Raw genomic sequence first — 18,451 nt, 5'->3', positions numbered from 1 at the left:
AAGAATAATAAACACTTAAATTATTTGACTGACAAGTTGATTGAAATAAACAAAACAATAAAAAAATTGCAACTGGCATCCCCGTTTGCACCTGTTTTAAAATCTTAGATTGAGAGTATTTTATCTTAGATATACGTTATAATAAGTTACCAATTAGTTTCTTGCTTTTACAACTAATAAGTACTATTAATTAACTTAAAATGACGGAAACTGATGCTACTATACGTCCTATATCGATGCCGGAAAAATTCCTAGCTTATTTAGATAGATTGAGGCTATACGTGTTGTTTAAGGTACGTATTCATTCAGCCATCTCTCTCTCATCTGAGCGAATTCCCAGTTTCTTCCCCGCCATGGATCATGGAGTCCAGGACCTTTCCTACATTTTTCCCTCCACTTGGTCCTCGGCATACTTAGTAGTCAGATCACTGGCACGCACACTATCCTTGACGACATTCACTTCTTGGGTTTGGTTTCTGCAATGTTTGTCAATAAATAACCAGATGAAGCCGAGGTTGTCGAGGCGAGTGAAAGTCCCATGTTGAAATCCTACTCTCCTTCGTGAGTTTGACTACCTACAGCCTTCAAATTAGTCAATTAATTAGTGGCGTATTTTGAGACATAGCGACCCAGGCCCGTATGGTGGCCGCTCCTCCTAACCATGTGGAACTACTATAAGGAACTATAAGGAATTTCTGAGAATAAATAAGTAAATTCAGTGTTATAGACGAAGTATTAAAATAATCTGATTAATCAGTTATTGTAAAAAAAACATCGAAAATATAAATTTCCAATTTATCATTATAACAAGAATGTGGTGGTGTAACTAGGTTTGTGGTGTAATGAAACTGTAATATATATTTATTTTGATGCAGCTAGATTCCAAATTACTCTATAGGATTGCTTTGAATTCTTGATTTTTATCATCATGCCCCGCCTAACGGGCTCTGTCTACGAATGTTATCTGCCTGTTGTTCTGTCAAATGTTATTGAGTATTTCACATTTCACACTTTACTTACCTATGCATGAGAAATTTAAGGTTCAAGTTTAGGCATTATAATTAGGTACTATCAATCTATCTAATCAAGGTAGTGTACGTAAATAATACTCATGTATTAATATAGGATTTGATTGAAGACGTGATCATTAACCTGCCCACCGACCATTTGAAATATATGAAGACGTATATTCATCGAAATCTCCAAGTGCGTCGTCCTGTTGACCGCATCTTACTGATTATCTCACCCGATCTTAAAATTGGTACGTTACCCAGTGGTGATCCGTCATCTTCATATCGTATGAGCAGTAGCCGTAACACTAGGTATATACTTTGATACTTAACTGCATTACACAACTTAAAAATTCTACTAGATCTTAGTACTATGCTTCTAGATGCTTAGTACTATGCTTATAGTTATGTAGTACCAATACCCCTACACTAATAATCATTAGTAATTTCTCATTCAATCGGTGGAATCATCAGAACGTTCACGTTATATTATAGTAGCTGTTTGTGTCCTAAACGCTTGCATACATAAAATTCGTTAGGATTTTAAGTTGTCTTTCCTTTTTGAAAGCAAACTACATTATGCACCTACAGGAACTTTTTTCCGTGACATTTATGACATTATTTTTAATATCAAAATTTTAATGTCATCAAGCCATCTTTCATTCAGAAAGAAATGCATCAAGATGTTTGAAATCTTTTAGAAATAATTAATTGTGATTCAATTTTTTTTTGATATATATATTGAAGGCATTTTTTATAAGAAATAAACGCGAAAATGACGGACCAAGATGAAACCAAATCTACAACGATGCCAGCGAAATTTATCCCTTACCTTCAGAGAAAAAGACTTTACCTCTTGTTTCAAGTAAGCTGACAACTTGGATATCCTCTGAGGGAGTAGGTAGACAGAGCCTCGGGTTGGACATGGCACATTTGATAAGTATTTTTAGACTACTTAGACATCGCGAGATTTGATTTCATGGCTATATTGTTCAGTAATTTATTTTCCTAAGTACTAAGTAATATAGTCAATTCAGATTCTCCAAAAACAAAAAAAATATATATAAAAATTGTATGACAGTCAAAACTTGACGTCACAAAAAAAGACGTGCCTAAGTACTTAATATACATTTAATTGTGCATCGAGTTTTTTATTTTCTATTCCAAACTTTTTATTGTTTGAGATTTTTATTTCTTCTTTACTTAATTACTTCTTTGTAATGAAATAAATAGGATATTTTGCGGGAACTCATCCTCAACTTGCCCAGAGATCACCTCAAGTTCGTCAAGGTATACTTGAATCGTCACGTGCTTGCTACGAGGGAGCCCGACAAGATAATAATTTTGGTTGCACCTGAACTTAAAATTGGTACGCAATCTTTTTATGTCTATAGTAAAAAAATGTCTTCATACTTAAAAAATCACAAGGAATTATTTGAAAAGAGTGATGCTTAGGAAACTGAAAACAGGATATTATACATTTTACTGTCATCACCATCCGTAGGTATTATAAAAAGAAGACGATATTCGCTTCATTTCGCGTTGCTTGCTTGTGTTGAGTAAAGTAGTTTAGTACTACTTAAATAGCTGGCTATTTAGTTAATCACATAATGTTCCTCAAATTAGCATTAAGTTGTACTTACCTAATCAAAACAAAATAATATATTTTTACGTCATAAATAAAATACCACACTATTTTGTAATAAAACGCACGCTATTTTGATAAGAAGATCAATTATGTTTTTCATCACACTATTTGCATTTTACATAATTCCTTCTATATTTACATCATAATTTTACAGATAAAAAGAAACTTGCTAAAGACTTGATAAAAGCTATCGGGCTGTTCGTTATCACACGTCGAGTCGTGATGGATCGTTACGAAAAGGTAAAAATATATATGCAAGATACCTATGTAAGGTATCTTGATTAAATAATATGTATTTGTGTCGAAATGTAACAGAAAAAAAAATCTGGCTGACGGGCACAAACAATGAGCCCTGAGCACTTCCCTAACCCAAAGTATGTGTTCTGTATATATTGTTGGTTCTTCTATACCATCTGGAAAAGAATAACTGAGGTCATCCGACTGCCTACTTCTTACCGAGCAAGCGTCGTCGTATAAAATTTACAAGTTTACAAGTTTTAAATTATCTTCCGGGATGTTGCGTGTCAACAAAGCATATTTTGTTACCGCTTGCAGCACGATGACTACGTCCCCGGCTGCATCTCTCCAGTGCTCATGTCTGAAGTGACCAAGAGTTTGACCCTCAAGGATCCTGTACCGATGGCTGGATGGCTCATGTTTGGTATGACTGGTAACCTAAGACTAAATATACCTAATCTTCGTGAAGATTAAGTACCTATATGAAGGAACAGATAGTAGATGAAATGTTAAAATCTTTAAATTTTTTTACGTGTACCCAAAATTATATAGGTATAATAATTTTTTTTTTCTAAAACAAAAAAACAATCGCCTACATTTTAAATATATGGAGATCATTCCATACTATTTGCTCGTATTAAAACAGCAGGCGATATTGCTCAAATCTGCTTTTGATTGTGTTATATATAATTTACTTTTAAAAAGTCTGACACCAGTGTCAGCTACAAAATAACACACTCGAAAAGATGAAGAGTGTTATAATTAAAATTGATTGTCAGACCATCCTTGCACCGTCCGTGAAGCACGTTGTCTTCAACAAGACGGCGTCTTGCCGTCGGTGACGCTGGTCCTGACGCCCCCTCCGTCGCAAGCGCCCCCGACTGACAAACCGCACACACCTGCCAGGGGCTTCTTCGACCAGGACTTCGAAGGCCTAAAGTTCGCCTATAAGGCTACGATGAAGGTAGGTGGCCACGGAGGAAAGAAATTTTCTTTCACTTTCAAACGCTTGGTAGCTTTCTGTTGATGATAAACAAGTACACAAAACGGCGTGTGGTTCCGCCCTAGGATAAAACGACTCCATATAATCCTCCCGTGGATGACGCACGCCAATAGGCAACAACAGTGTTCCCAAAAAAGAGTAGTGACAGGCAACAAGCGGCCGGTCGTGAAGCAACAACTTTAATGTTGCGCTTCAGCTTCAGGGCATGATAAGCATATAACAATTACACTGGGAGCGCATTTAAAATACAAATATAGGTTTCGAGCTTAATTATTAATTGCTTTATTTCCATAATCGAAACGTCACAGGAAGTTTTCATCGACCCCTCTGACGACCCAGAGAAGATAATGCACAAGTGCTTCGACGCTGTGACGGCGTCGGTGGCTGGGCTGCAGGGTCCGGGACAGGGGCACGCTGTCGTTGGCGCCCCCGGCGTGTACCGCGTGCTGCTCATCGGGCCCAAGGGTGCCGGCTGCCGTAGCCAGGCGGCCGCCCTCGCTAAGCATTTCGGACTTGTTGACCGTTAGTATTTTATAACAATTTTTTTTAAGTAGGTGCCTTTTCTAATGATCTACTATTTCTATCTGACACTGAGGGACTAGTAAGTTATATTTACAAACTTAGTAATAGACTGGGCGCTGAACAGATATACTAACTAGGTGGCGTGACTCTGTTTCTACGCTCTTTTTATAAATGCAAAAAAGTCTGAAATCCGTTCGATACTGTCTGGTCATCGAAACTACGGCCTACTGACACACTAACTGTAAATTAAAAATCTGCGATATGCTTCTTTTATTTCTTCTGGCTTCTTATTTGGTTAACTTTTTATACGTAGCCATAGCAAGATTTAGCCGGCTAGACCTGTTAATTTCTCAATACATTAGGTACATTATTACATTTAGGTTTTGATGTTGTACTTTAATATTCACTAAAACATGTTTCAATATCATTTTTAACAATGAATTGATTAATAAATTAAATAAAGAGTTTACGCCGAAGATAAGCAAAATACACCTAACTGCACCTAGGTCTGGCTGCAATTTGGGGTATAGCGGTAAGGCTTTTTGACCAATTCTAGGATACATATTATTCAGTCTCTTCGCCTTATCTTTTTCAAACCTCTCAGAAAACATATTTTTTAAATCGGCTTGTTTCACTCACAGTTCACTTCTTCACCCTGTATAACGAAGCTCTGAACAAGCAGGACGAGATTGGAGAGAAGCTGAGGAGCTACGGGTCCACGGTGCAGCTCAAGATTGAGATAGTCAAGCGGCGGCTGCTGCAGAAGGTTTTTTTTTATTTTTCAAAATCACACTGCACAATTTCGTAGCGATTCATTGAATACACCACGCAGCAAATTTCCTTGATATTTCATATATAAAATTGCCGTGACATACGGACGGAAAGACGGATCGACGGACAAAACTATATATATCCATTTGGCTAGGTACATAACCCTAAAAATGTGTATGTTACAGGATTGCATAGACCACGGCTGGGTTTTGACTGGATACCCCAATAGTGGATTGGATTTTGAGAACTTGGACAATATAACTACTCCACCCAATCGGTAAATATAATATTTTTGAAATCTTAAATATGTGGTCAAGGAGGGGTTCAGCGTGGCGTGTGGTCACAGGAGTAGAGAATTCGATTCCCTACTCCTCTAGTGTGGTTGCAGACCTAAAACTACCAAATCCTCATGTTGACGTAGTACGCGACCTTAGGGCGTTACCGTTTGAAGGATAAAATACTTTGACATTTGTATAAGTCTTTTACGAGAATGTCGTGTTTGACACAAGCTTATTGTCACCAGAGAGATCTTACATACAACACGTAATAAAAAATCAGGTCGGTGCAGTAAACCGTTAATTCCTTCGTCGGCGGCGGTTCCTGGATGCACTATCTGATCATGTATATTATAATAAAGCATTGTCATCCGAACTATACGTGTATATAGAATTTCAGCTCAATTGGTTGTGGATATTTGCTTCAAAAATGAGTTGCCAGATGCCACCCGAATACATTGTAAGTTAACAAGCTTTTATTTATGTATTTTGTACGTATATTTTGACAGCGTCATCTTCCTGAACGCAGACATTGAGACCTGTAAGAGCCGCGTCCGGGCGCAGGGCTACGACTGGTGCACAGGACGACCCGCCCAGCCCGGCGACCCGCGGGCATACAAACATCCGAGGGACGCCGAGGAGATACTGGATTATGAGGTGATTATGTCCTAGGTACTAATTAAATCTAGACACCTAAGTGATTAAATGGTAAATGAAGATATTTGTTGGATACTCAATCTCGAAAAAAATATTAAAAGCATTTCTATAAGATTTGGCGCAATGGTATTTTTACTTCCCATTCCATACCCATTGTTATTTTTACTTCTTTATACCGAAATGTTAAGATGCAAATCCATAAGGCGCTTATTATTATAAAAGTGCAGTTTGTTCGATAAGAGATTCATGTTTCGGCAAACTTTAGTGAATGTATTCTCCATGATTTTTAAAATAGGTAAAGATTTGAGGTAAGTAGCTATCTACCCATATAACTAGGGTATTTTAAAAGTAGACTGCACGTTGAACTGACGCAGAAAACAGGTAATTGTCTTATCTCTCAAGTTTTCATAAGCATAAGATAAGTAAGATTGGTTAGATATAGGTATGTAAATGGACCTGGCACGTGAGGCGTCCGTTATCATTTATCATAAATTTAGGACACATAGTTTTATACTGTAATTTGCACTCAATAACGTAACGTCCACCGTACTGCTTTATTCATATCATATGCGCGCACGCATACGCAGTCAATGTGACGCTAACAGTGCTAACACACAATAATTCGAAATTGTATGTGTGCCAGTGAACTTAATCTAGGCCTTTAAATCGCGCTGCCACGGTCACGGCGTTTTTTGATGCCAATTTTTACTGCTTACTAAATGTTCTACTTTTTATCGTCAAGTGAATAACATTTACGTGGCTTGAAGAATGTAGGTAGAGGCACTCATTTTTTAGTTTTGTAATTTATTTGGTCACGTTGGCGTTGTGAACATTCCTCAAGGGAATACATTGGGACCGATGCGGGTTAAGTCGTGTGATTACCATTGGTGACTAAAACAGTAATTCCTAAATCTGAGTCGCCCCTTTGTATCCACGCCCTGTGTGGGTGTCTGATAGCGCCACTCTCCAATGCCAATACTGACGATCTTGACTAATAAAGACGCGTATTAAGTTTAAATATTGGATAATTTTAGACATTTATGGACAAATCTAAAAATAGAGAGCAAGAATTCTGAAGAAAAAAAAAAAAACAAATATCTTTTCAGTAACATTGCAATTTGTTTTTTAGTTGGACACGTATTTCTCCGAGGCTCTGGCCGAGATGCGCGCCGCGGCGGGCATCACGGCTGTTGAGATCAGCAGCATGGACACGCCAGGTGCGAGAGGACTACATTCATACATTATTCGCAAACCTGGATGGCGCCCCTCTGTATACAGCGCCCTGGGCGACCGCGCCCAACTATCTATCCACCCTCTCGGAGGGTACTTTACATTACCTCCAAATTTGTATTACTTTAGAAATAACTTTTTGATTGTATTGGTACATAGGACATCGGGGCCTAAGCTGAATCGATTTTGATATCCTTTACCATTATGTTGAATTACAGAAATGTTGATTCCATGATTGTTTGGATTTGGTATGCCATTTAAAAATTTGGTAAGAAAAAATGTCCGCATATAGGAAGTTACGTAGGTAAAAATAAAATGCATGCGGGCAATAATTCTTAGGTAACCAAATATACATCTTTTTTTGGTCGTCAAAATTCTTTATCGTTAAAATAAAACATCCTTTATATTAAAACTAGTAGTACTAAATGAAAATGTTTTTGTGCACAGAGCGAGTCCAAGTCAAGATTCAGGCTGCAGTGATCTCATCTCCTTCATTTGATATCTCCGTTGGAGCCAAACTGCGCAACGTTAGAGTTGATTAGATATCTCTGATGCTTAGGATCTCAAGTTTATCTTATTTACTATTATAGTTATTATTTATTATTTACAAATAAAAGATGGTAATAGATAGAAAATCTTTTTTATTATGTACTCCTCCGTACTTCAATTGAATTAATTATACTACATACATGCTAGGTAATTAAAAACTAACAATTCTGCAGTCTCATTACATACATACAATAAAGAACACTGAGGTAAATCTCCATAGCAAATTGAGACTATGCCGATTCATTGATCTGGATATCATACAGAATGAGGAAGACAAATGAATCGACTTTCATACAGTCATGGAAACAAGCCCTCGCTTCACTTGGAACTATTGCTTGTATTAAAATTAAAAATGCATCAATTTATCAGTAACACATATCATTCACACTTCTCTGTCAATCTCGTGCGCGGCGGCAGAGCGGGATCAAATCTCTCACTTTGCAGCGAAGCGCCGCACACGCCATTCGCGCATCCACACAATAAATATACACAACACGAGCTAAAAACATCACGATCTGTGCTTGGTTACAGCCCATGCACATGATGAAGCATTTTCACCATGTGCACGCACTGTAGTGACCTAATGGAGATCACATTTGGCTAGGATCACTTGATTTACAGTCTGTTAGGTTACAACTCGTCCTTAAAGTCCTCATCGTCGCCTCCTGGGCCGCCGGGCGGGGGGACCCCTCCTTGTCCCTGGTACAGTTTCGCGATAATGGGCTGGACTACATCTTCGACGCTCTTCTTCTGTCTCTTGTACTCTTCCGAGTCTGCATCTTGGTTCTCTTCAAGCCACTTGATCGCGGCATCGATAGCTTCTTCCATCTTAGCCTTCTCGTCTTCACTGACTTTAGCGCCGAGTTTCTCCTTATCTTGGAGCTGGTTCTTTATCGAGTAAGCATAACTTTCCAGTTCGTTCCTTGATTCGACGCGCTCCTTTAGTTTCTTATCGTCATCGGCGAACTTCTCGGCGTCCTTGATCATTCTCTCAATGTCTTCAGGTGTTAATCTGTTCTGATCATTTGTGATGACAATCTTTTCCCTGTTTCCTGTTCCCTTGTCCTCCGCCGACACTTGCAGAATACCGTTGGCGTCGATCTCAAATGTGACTTCAATTTGTGGGATACCTCTGGGTGCTGGAGGAATGCCAGTGAGGTCGAATTTTCCGAGTAAGTGGTTGTCCTTGGTCATGGGTCTTTCACCTTCGTATACTTGAATGGTGACAGTATGTTGGTTGTCACTGGCAGTAGAGAAGATCTGAGATTTCTTTGTGGGAATGACAGTGTTACGTGGGATAAGCTTGGTCATCACTCCTCCAACAGTTTCGATACCCATGGTAAGAGGGTTGACGTCGAGAAGGACAATGGCGTCAGTGTCTTGTTCACCGCTGAGTACTCCAGCCTGGACGGCGGCACCATAAGCGACGGCCTCATCAGGGTTGATGCCTCGGGATGGCTCTTTACCGTTGAAGAATTCCTTGACCAGTTGCTGAACCTTGGGAATACGAGTAGAACCACCAACCAATACGATTTCATCAACATCCTTCTTGTTCATGTCGGCGTCTTCCAATACCTTCTGCACGGGTTTCAGGGTAGATCTGAACAAGTCCATGTTCAACTCTTCGAACTTAGCTCTGGTAAGGGTTTCAGAGAAGTCATCACCCTCAAAGAAGGATTCAATTTCGATCTTTACCTGGTGGCTGGAAGACAGAGCTCTCTTTGCCTTCTCAACCTCACGACGCAGTTTCTGCACCGCACGGTTGTCTTTCCTGATGTCCTTGCCCTTCTTCTTCTTGTATAGCTTGATGAAATGCTCCATCACCCTCTGGTCGAAGTCTTCACCACCCAAGTGAGTGTCACCATTGGTAGCAACCACTTCAAACACTCCATTGTCGATAGTGAGCAGAGACACATCAAAGGTACCGCCACCCAAGTCAAAGACAAGGACATTCTTTTCTCCTTCTTTCTTGTCAAGACCGTAGGCGATAGCGGCGGCGGTAGGTTCGTTGATGATTCTCATGACGTTGAGACCAGCAATGACACCGGCGTCCTTGGTGGCTTGACGCTGGGCGTCGTTGAAGTAAGCTGGGACAGTAACAACAGCATGGGTAACCTTCTTACCGAGGTAAGCTTCAGCAGTTTCTTTCATCTTGGTGAGAACCATCGCAGAGATTTCTTCAGGAGCGAAGACCTTTTCACCCTGAGCGGTTTTGACAGCGACATGGGGTTTGCTGTTCTTCTCAACTACTTTGAAGGGGAAGAATTTGACGTCATGTTGGACAGTGGAGTCACTCCATTCGCGACCAATGAGACGCTTGGCGTCGAATACTGTGTTTTCGGGGTTAGTGGTCAGCTGGTTCTTGGCGGCGTCACCGATTAGACGCTCGCCGTCGCTTGTGAATGCTACATATGAGGGAGTGATACGGTTACCCTGGTCATTGGCGATGATCTCCACACGTCCATTCTTGTACACACCCACACTGTGAACAAAAAATAGAACAAGTTAATAATTTTTGTCCATTTTGTAATCAATGATGTAACCTATGTCTGACCCAGCCCCGACTTAATTTGGTTAAAAAATATGGTAGCATTATCAACTAAGTTGCTTCATGTTTTTAGATTTATGTTGAATTAGCTATTGCATGGCAGTTATGCCCTGATACTAGTGGTATACTTATTAGATATATTTAAAAATCACCATTAGTTTTTTTTTTTCAAATTATTTTTTGGGAGATTATTAATTCTGCTTTAATAGGTAAATAAAATATTATAAATTAAAAATTCAAAGCATTACCATACATGCCTGCTATATAAATACTAAGTTCAAGTTCACTTTAACTGAGTAATTTCTGAAATCAATGGTGGATTACTTTAATTAAAATTCAAATGGTCTGACAACCACCAAGATTAATTTGATAGCAATTCCATATGGAGTAGCTATATAACACACATTAGACAAAAATTAACTTGTTTCTAAAATGAGTTCCTACATACATCACGACTTAACCATAAATCAAAAATGTAATGACTGAAAGTACTTACCATGAGTAGGTGGTACCCAAGTCGATACCGATGACGGTGCCGATGTCCTTATCCTTTTCCTTCTTGTCGTCGGCGCACACAGCCGCGACCACCAGGGCCAAAGCAAACAGACTCCACCGCATCTTTACCATGCAATAGTGCACTGTAACCTGCAACCAATACAGTTTACATTCACTAAACACGCTCAACGTTGGCAAGGGAACAGCTTATCCCAGCCAAATATCATATCCAATAAGACTACGAAGGACACGTAATCACAGAGGGACACGTCATACATGTGACGGTCAATCTGAAATCCGTCTCGGAAAGTGAAAGTAGCATTGCCTGGACAGAAACTAACGGTATTGAACTAATAAAAGATAGTAACGGGAGTCGGGAACAGCTATGCTAAATGTAGGACACCGCGCCGGCCTACTCCGCGCGTCGAGAAATTTCGCTGACGTTACACCTTCATTCTTAAGATTTTAAAATGAATAACCAAGCATTTCTACTAAAAATGCTTCCAAATGCAACTAAATATTTGAAGGATAGTTAAATAAGACAGCGAAGTAATATTTTCTGTAAAAATACGTCGGAAAAATTGACAGATGAACAATCTTGAGTTGACAGAAAAATCTAATTAAATCTTATGAATTCATAACTATAATTACCAAATAATGTAGAAGATAACTGGATAAATTGAATTTAGTCAGAAATCTTCACAGCCACGTTAACAGCACTTCTAATCGAACACTTGCACGAATTCACAATGCACGCTGATCTTTCACATTCGATTTTTCAAGAAGAACTGAAGTTTCACACGCTGCCGAGGCTATTATTTAGCGCTAGTGTTGATCGTGGGCAAATTTGATTGGCTCACATTTTGATGACGTTTACAATACTCTTTTTTTATTGGTCCAAGTGTGCCTATTTGTCGCGATACTATTGGCCCACGTTCGTAACTGGCACGAAATGAAATGACATTGAAAGCGGTATTTTTTAAAATGTAAAGGAAAGTTCGATATGAGTCAAGAATTTTCATGAAAGCTTTCTTTGAGAAAGCCAGGCGATGGGCAGGCGAATAATAATAAAAAATGAATTTCACATTTTATATTTTATTCATGGAATTAGTAGGTACTCCCGTAGTACCTACTAATTCCATGATTTTATTACGTTTCTATCCATAGTGAATATGAAGAGTAATGTTTTCATGCATAGATTTAGAAGGGTTTTCCATGGAATTTGTAGGTACTCCGTACAAAGGAGTACGAGTGCCTACTAGATATATTTAGCCCGTGGTTACGCCTGCTTTAATTTTCAACTGGAACAGGTATTTTTCTCTGGGATGGACGACGGACGACTGGTGGTAGAGTAGGTACATAGCTAAAGCGTGAAGTGAAGGTAGGTAAGTAACTACTTTAGCATTTTTATTATTAGTCCGTATACAAAAAAATAAATGTTTATCCGAATCCGAACTAAATCTAGGTGTATCTGGCTGGAGGTACAGAACTCAGCAGCTCATAACACAACCATGTTACCCTGCGTTTCACACATGGGTTACCGGGGTGAAATTGGGTGTATTTTACCAGCTCCGTATTGTCGCCGAACTCAAGACAGATGCCAACGAGAATGCGCAATCATTACTTAGTATGTATGAGTGCTTTTGTTTAGGTACTGCAATGAAAAATCAGCAATATATATCGAATCCGCCAAAGTTGGGCGAACTGTTTGGCGACAGTGTGGAACCGACATCACACAGTATTGTGGAATTTTAAAAAATTCAATTATCAAGATTATCATAAGACCACGTCAATAATTAAATTGCCCTCCAAAATAAAAAACAGTGTGGCGAAAGCCCAACCATAATTTCGTAAGACTGTTATTAGAATTAAATCGTGCATTGCTACATACGTACAGTCAATAGCACATCAACCTACACAAATTAATTGCAAACTCATCGCTATTACCGCGTGATAGAGGTTCATGCAGGTTAACTGGATGTGGTGTTGACTGTACGATGCGTATGTAGATGTAAGAGGTACCTACCTACTTAATTTAAAATCTTCAAAATTCAACCGTACTACATAGTTGCGACATTAAGTTTTTTTTTTTATGTTGTCACGGCCAGCGTAGGTACTTAGGATGAAGTTTTAAAAATAAAATTCAATACAACACGCCACACCTTAGGTGGCAATTGTATGGTACTATTACCAACACAAAACTTGTACAGGTATGTGATGTGAAGGAGCTGGATACTAGGTATAACGCTATTAGGTAGGAGTTTGAAGTTGAAATAAAAATAAACCAACATAATAATAATGTTTTAATATAACATCCAATAATAAAACAACAGTTCATGTACTTATTTTAACCATTTGAGCAATATCTACAAATAGAACTTAGCCTATATGAAACGTTAACAATTTTTTATAATTAATGCGCCGTCCTTTTTGATATTATGTCTAAAACCAACGGCGCGAAGTAGGTTATGATGCAGTCAGCACCTGGAATGAAATTAAGTTTCATTTTTGAGACAAGCTGTCATTGTTGGCATTTGTCTTTCAATGTGTCACAAAAAATCAATCAAGTATGTGCAGTAAACCGTGGAGAAGTTCCTTCGTCGGAAGCCGTTTCTGGGTGCACCATCAGATCATGCTTATCTATCGTAATAATGATGCAATGTTATCCAAACTAAACGTGTGTACATAATTACAGCTCAATCATTTGAAGATATCTACCCGAAAAAAAATTCGAGCAGAGGTAATACGTGGACTTTCCACAAACATATGGACAATATATACATATAGATAATAGACAAATATATTATTTTATTACATCTTTCTGTCAAATAATAAACAAACATAGTATATCAAACGTTTTTTACGTTTATGACACCTAGTTAGAATTATCTGAAAAATAACTCAATATAATGCCTTATACATGGAATTAGTAGGTATTAGTACGGAGTACTTACTAAATCCATGGCCTTATACGATACGATAAAAAAAAAATATATAATACCAAACGTTCATTCGAACAAATGTGACGTTTGATTCGGCATAATGTATTTAAAAAAAAACTTTTGACAGTGACGTGCAGTGGGAACGTTCAAAGGCTGACTGTAAAGTATGATGTTTATGTATGTTACCAGCTCTCCGCATGCAGAGCAGCATCTCCATGAGAGTGGTTTCCATCTCGTTGTTGTCTCCGCTGCGCGAGATCATCGCGTACTCTCCGGACACCTGTGTTTGTACACTTATATTAGTAAATATTTTTGTAAAACAATTATTATATAACATCGTGTCCGTGTAGTAACGGTTCCCTCGTTGGGAGCCGATTCTGGTACACCATCTTGCCTATCACAATAATGCATAGCAATCGAAACTACGGCACGTTTAAAAAAAAATCACGACCGTGCTATAAACCGTTGAGGAGTTCCCTAGTCGGGAGCCGTTCCTGGGTGCACTATCACGTCATGCATATCGTAATAACGCATTGTCATCCAAGCTAGACTGGTCTGCCTCACCACCAGCAGCTCTTGAAAACACACCACGCTTTCAGTGTACGCACCTGGTACACGAACAGTGGATGGTGCGGATGGAGGTCCTTGGTCTGACGCACGATGTCGAGGTAGGGCAGCCCCGGCTTCACCATCAGCAGGTCGGCGCCCTCCGCCACGTCGCGCGCCTGAACCAATACATTCATGGTCAACACATGCTTTACACTTTATTTATTAAACTAGCTGTTGCCCGGGGCTTCGCTCCCGAATTTTGAGATAAATTATATGCAATATATAGCAATTTCGAATAATGTACCTTTCTAATGGTGAAAGATTTTTTGAAATCGGTTCGGTAGTTTCGGAGATTACCCGCCTCAAACATAAAAAGTCACAAATGCTTACCTCTTTATAATAATAGTATAATATATCGTCTATCGTAATCGGGAATAAATCATCCAAATTTTAATGATAATTTGAAAACCTTACCGAGAGAGCAGGGAGGGCAGGAGGGCACAGCGTTTCTATTCTGGTTTCGGTGACTTCAACTTTAATAAGTTTTTACTCGAGCGAAACCAAACAAATTTAGAAATATTTGCAGACCATAACGGAGTAAACATTTTAATTAACCAAATATATTTTTTGCTCACCATAATACGATTACTTTGCTGACTTTGCTTTAAATAACAACAGAGACTTCGGTGGCGTTGTGGTAAAGTACTTGCCTCTGAACAGAGAGGTCCGGGTTCGATCCCCGGTCGGGTCATGATGGAAAATGATCTTTTTCTGATTGGCCCGGGTCTTGCATATTTGTTATAAAATATAGTATCGTTGAGTTAGTATCCCATAACACAAGTCTCGAACTTACTTTGGGGCTAGTTAAATCTGTGTGATTTGTCCTAATATATTTATACCTATTTATTAGAATGAATACAAAAAAGCTGTCGGTATAATAGCACACTGACCGCGGCGCGCGCGGCGAGGCCGGCGGCGCCGGGCGGCAGCTGGTAGCACTTGCGGTCGCCGGCCAGCGGCGCACTCTTCATGGTCTCTCGGAATGGGCCGTACATCGACGACGCGAACTTGCACGAGTACGACAGCACCGACACCTGCAACCGGCACGTCGGATGCCTTTAGGCGACTTCAATAACAGCTCACACCAGCAGGCCTACCATCAACTTTTACAGAACGATTCCAATGCAACTCGGTTCAATTTAGGCACCTAAAATGAATCGCATTCATACTAAAAATTAAGTCGATGGTACGAATTTGGGATGCAGTTCAGTTTAGGTCGTAAAGTGGATCGCGTTAAGAGATGATGGTAAGCCCCCAGTTGTTAATAAAGCTGTAGGACAGGTTTGTCGCGCAGCTTCTTCACCTGCGTGTTGGGAAGTCGGCGGTAGACTTACTTGTTTGTCTCTTTTTGTCAATTTCAAATAAGCAAAGTGCGACAGTGACAAAACATAACTTTTTTATGAATAACTGTTTAGTTTTGAAAAAATTTTTTGACGTCTATAAGTGTTTATCATCCGAAATTGAATAAAGAATATTGAATTTTGAAAAACATATCACTCCATAGACACACTCGATAAGTATAATGAGATTGATAGAGCTGTTCTGACCGCCTTGCTAAAGTCGACACAGCCGCAAGCGTCGACGGTGCAGTCAGGGTTGTCACAAAATTAATTTTATTTTCCAAAATCCAACGCTTCATTGTGACGTAGAAGACAAATATATACACTTCCACACTTATATTATTACTAAGGATTTAAATACAGACCTTATTTCCTAAATTAGTGGAAAAAAGAGCTTCTTTTATCGCTTTTATTCTATTGTCCATCATGTCTGACGGGGCTACGATGTCAGCTCCTGAAAATTAAATCCTAAAATTAATGTATAAACTCATGTTTTCGTTACATGAAAACATGAGTTTAAACATTAATTTTTCGAGTTTTGAAGTACTTTGTTAAGCATTTAACAGTGTACGTACAGTTTGAATAAAAACTGAGGGACTATTTCTATGCCAAATATTACTGAAACTGGTCTTGTAGTTTTTGTGTTTATATATTTACATTTTTCCTTACTCATCTAGACTATTATTACAAAGAGGTAAGTGTTTGTGAGTTTCTATTTTTGAGGCGGGTAATATCCAAAACTACTGAACCAATTTCAAAAATTCTTTCACCATTAGAAAGGTACATTATCCAAGATTGCTATAGGCTATTTTTTTTTCTCAAAATTCCCACGGGAGCCACGCCACAGGCAATATCTAGTATTATAAATATAGATAAAAGTAGAGCAAAATGAATTAGAAATAGAAAATAAACAATGCGAAAACCTAAAGTTGAGGTATGAATACTAAAACCAAGGATCTTGAAAATCTCACCTGAATAACTTCAAACTCAACAAGTAACAAAATCTTGCAATAAATATATCGGAATCTGAACTGCTATTAGAAGCTGAGTTTTTTTGACAAAACTTTTCTCTCGAAATTCCAACAACCCTATTTCACAGCTATTAGAAATATTAGTACCAGACATGGCATAAGAAAGAGCCACTTCAGCGATCCTCTTCACTGATGCAGCGTGATCTATAACCCCAGTGGGCTGCAGCACTCCACAGTGTCCATGTGAAGTGTACGGACAGAGGCACACGTCACACGCCACCACAAGACCAGGGAAGGCTGCCTTCAGTTTGGGCAGGGCTCTCATGACCGGGTTACTATCGCTGTCAGCGTGACTACCATTTGCATCCTGAAATTTTTCTGTACAGTGTTACTCTAAGATTGTCAACTATGTGTATTTATTAAACAAGAGACAGCATTACCACCTGCGCCTATATTAGGCAATCTTGAAAGTTCTATAGCCTAGATATTGTTGTACACTTCATGATTTGAATCTTTCACTTTAATTCAGTTTTTATTTAATTAAAAGTATTTAAAATATTTTTACACAACCTTATGGCTTAAACCATTTGTAATTGTTATATTTTGTGCAATAAAAATTTATATAAATGAATCAACTTGTAACAACAAGTACCTTTGGCAGTGTCTCAATGATTCCAAACACTAGAATGGATTCCAGTCCTTTCTTCACCAAGTCTGCCAGAGCCGGGATCAGCTGATTGACACCATATCGGTAAACATTGGGCATGCTGGACACGGGCTGGATAGCATCATCATTCTCTCTAAAAAATAATGAACACCACTACAGTTCCTCATAGTAAAGTGGAGAAAAATAGTCGACTCCGATATGCTCAACAGCTGAGAAAGAAACCGCATCATTTCATCTACTCTGTGCATGTTTTCCACATGCACAGAGTAGATGAAAGAGAAATTAAGGAAAAAAATCGGAAAAACAGCTTTATTAATTTAGATAGATATTAATTTAGATAGAATTTTAAGTATATATTAAATTTAAGATATATTTTTTTAAATACTCACAACAAAAAGACTGGGTACATCACATTATGAGTCTGAATACTTGTATTCGGCTCTTGAAGTTTTCGCAATGTAGCATTGCAGTACCCCCCTTGGAGTACGTGTTCTGGTTTCAAGTACAAACTCATGGCGACAAAGTGGACTTACAAAGTGGAGAACTACAGAAGTTGGAACCTAGAATTTTTATTATAGCATAGAACTTCAAAAGTAAAAAAAAAACTTATAACTAGTTAAGTATTAAATACCGCTCTATGAAACGTGGGTATGTAACCGATCCGGAGATCATCAATTTGATTGATTAGTTTAGTTATGCAGTATGGTAAGCAGACAATTACTATATCAATCAAATCTGACTGCTATTATGCCTATTGAGGTTGTAATTTCCAGTTCCCCAATAATGACCATCTCCAAATGACCGGATATTATGATGAGTCTGTACTTATCAAGGATGTGGCGAACTTACAGCTTCGCACGCAGCAAGAATATTTTTATATTATTTGTATCTATTTTATCGCCAAAAGAAATGACAACCTGACCCCCACGATATCAAAACAAGATACCACAAAGACATGACATCCACAAGATACTATG

General features: G+C 38.6%; 3 protein-coding genes across 6 annotated transcripts; 1 reads left to right on the top strand and 2 right to left on the bottom strand.

Annotated features, from left to right (window-relative positions):
• The first annotated feature begins 54 nt into the window (after nucleotides 1–54).
• LOC128670348 (uncharacterized protein) lies at nucleotides 55–7,982 on the top strand. 3 transcript variants are annotated; one of them, XM_053745941.2, is made up of 11 exons: nucleotides 55–293; nucleotides 1,126–1,261; nucleotides 2,813–2,898; nucleotides 3,214–3,319; nucleotides 3,675–3,859; nucleotides 4,207–4,420; nucleotides 5,062–5,186; nucleotides 5,377–5,468; nucleotides 5,976–6,123; nucleotides 7,253–7,340; nucleotides 7,801–7,982. In XM_053745941.2, the coding sequence occupies exons 1-11, from the start codon at nucleotides 201–203 to the stop codon at nucleotides 7,893–7,895; spliced, it is 1,368 nt and encodes a 455-aa protein (XP_053601916.1). In that variant the 5' UTR covers nucleotides 55–200; the 3' UTR covers nucleotides 7,896–7,982. The 3 variants fall into 3 exon arrangements, with proteins under 3 accessions (XP_053601916.1, XP_053601917.1, XP_053601918.1); XM_053745942.1 differs by lacking the exons at nucleotides 55–293; nucleotides 1,126–1,261 and adding exons at nucleotides 1,643–1,875; nucleotides 2,244–2,379; XM_053745943.2 differs by lacking the exons at nucleotides 55–293; nucleotides 1,126–1,261 and adding exons at nucleotides 1,835–1,950; nucleotides 2,244–2,379.
• Nucleotides 7,978–11,782, bottom strand: Hsc70-3 (Heat shock protein 70 cognate 3). The gene is made up of 3 exons (XM_053745940.1): nucleotides 11,597–11,782; nucleotides 10,947–11,095; nucleotides 7,978–10,384 (listed from the first exon to the last, which is right to left on the bottom strand). The coding sequence occupies exons 2-3, from the start codon at nucleotides 11,075–11,077 to the stop codon at nucleotides 8,533–8,535; spliced, it is 1,983 nt and encodes a 660-aa protein (XP_053601915.1). The 5' UTR covers nucleotides 11,078–11,095; nucleotides 11,597–11,782; the 3' UTR covers nucleotides 7,978–8,532.
• Nucleotides 11,783–13,235: 1,453 nt separating this feature from the next.
• Pbgs (Porphobilinogen synthase) lies at nucleotides 13,236–18,440 on the bottom strand. Of its 2 annotated transcripts, none has more exons than XM_053745945.1 (9): nucleotides 18,324–18,440; nucleotides 17,864–18,034; nucleotides 17,460–17,607; nucleotides 16,955–17,174; nucleotides 16,202–16,290; nucleotides 15,387–15,530; nucleotides 14,496–14,612; nucleotides 14,074–14,167; nucleotides 13,236–13,429 (listed from the first exon to the last, which is right to left on the bottom strand). In XM_053745945.1, the coding sequence occupies exons 2-9, from the start codon at nucleotides 17,986–17,988 to the stop codon at nucleotides 13,359–13,361; spliced, it is 1,008 nt and encodes a 335-aa protein (XP_053601920.1). In that variant the 5' UTR covers nucleotides 17,989–18,034; nucleotides 18,324–18,440; the 3' UTR covers nucleotides 13,236–13,358. The 2 variants fall into 2 exon arrangements, with proteins under 2 accessions (XP_053601920.1, XP_053601919.1); XM_053745944.2 differs by lacking the exon at nucleotides 18,324–18,440 and adding an exon at nucleotides 18,106–18,279.
• Between the last annotated feature and the right edge of the window lie 11 nt (nucleotides 18,441–18,451).

This window comes from Plodia interpunctella, chromosome 5 (genome assembly GCF_027563975.2).
Source record: "Plodia interpunctella isolate USDA-ARS_2022_Savannah chromosome 5, ilPloInte3.2, whole genome shotgun sequence".
In the NCBI taxonomy this organism is placed as follows: domain Eukaryota; kingdom Metazoa; phylum Arthropoda; class Insecta; order Lepidoptera; family Pyralidae; genus Plodia; species Plodia interpunctella.
The sequence above is the reverse complement of the archived record's forward strand: the minus strand, read 5'-3'. Positions and strand labels throughout refer to the sequence as shown.

Coding starts and splice junctions, on each gene's coding strand:
- Hsc70-3 (XM_053745940.1), bottom strand. CDS start 11,077: ATGGTAAAGATGCGGTGGAGTCTGTTTGCTTTGGCCCTGGTGGTCGCG. Junction 10,385..10,946: donor TTGGGTACCACCTACTCATG/GTAAGTACTTTC, acceptor TTTTGTTCACAG/TGTGGGTGTGTACAAGAATG.
- Pbgs (XM_053745945.1), bottom strand. CDS start 17,988: ATGAGTTTGTACTTGAAACCAGAACACGTACTCCAAGGGGGGTACTGC. Junction 17,608..17,863: donor ATGTACCCAGTCTTTTTGTT/GTGAGTATTTAA, acceptor ATTATTTTTTAG/AGAGAATGATGATGCTATCC. Junction 17,175..17,459: donor TCATTGAGACACTGCCAAAG/GTACTTGTTGTT, acceptor GAAAAATTTCAG/GATGCAAATGGTAGTCACGC.
- LOC128670348 (XM_053745941.2), top strand. CDS start 201: ATGACGGAAACTGATGCTACTATACGTCCTATATCGATGCCGGAAAAA. Junction 2,899..3,213: donor TGATGGATCGTTACGAAAAG/GTAAAAATATAT, acceptor TACCGCTTGCAG/CACGATGACTACGTCCCCGG. Junction 5,187..5,376: donor AGCGGCGGCTGCTGCAGAAG/GTTTTTTTTTAT, acceptor TGTATGTTACAG/GATTGCATAGACCACGGCTG.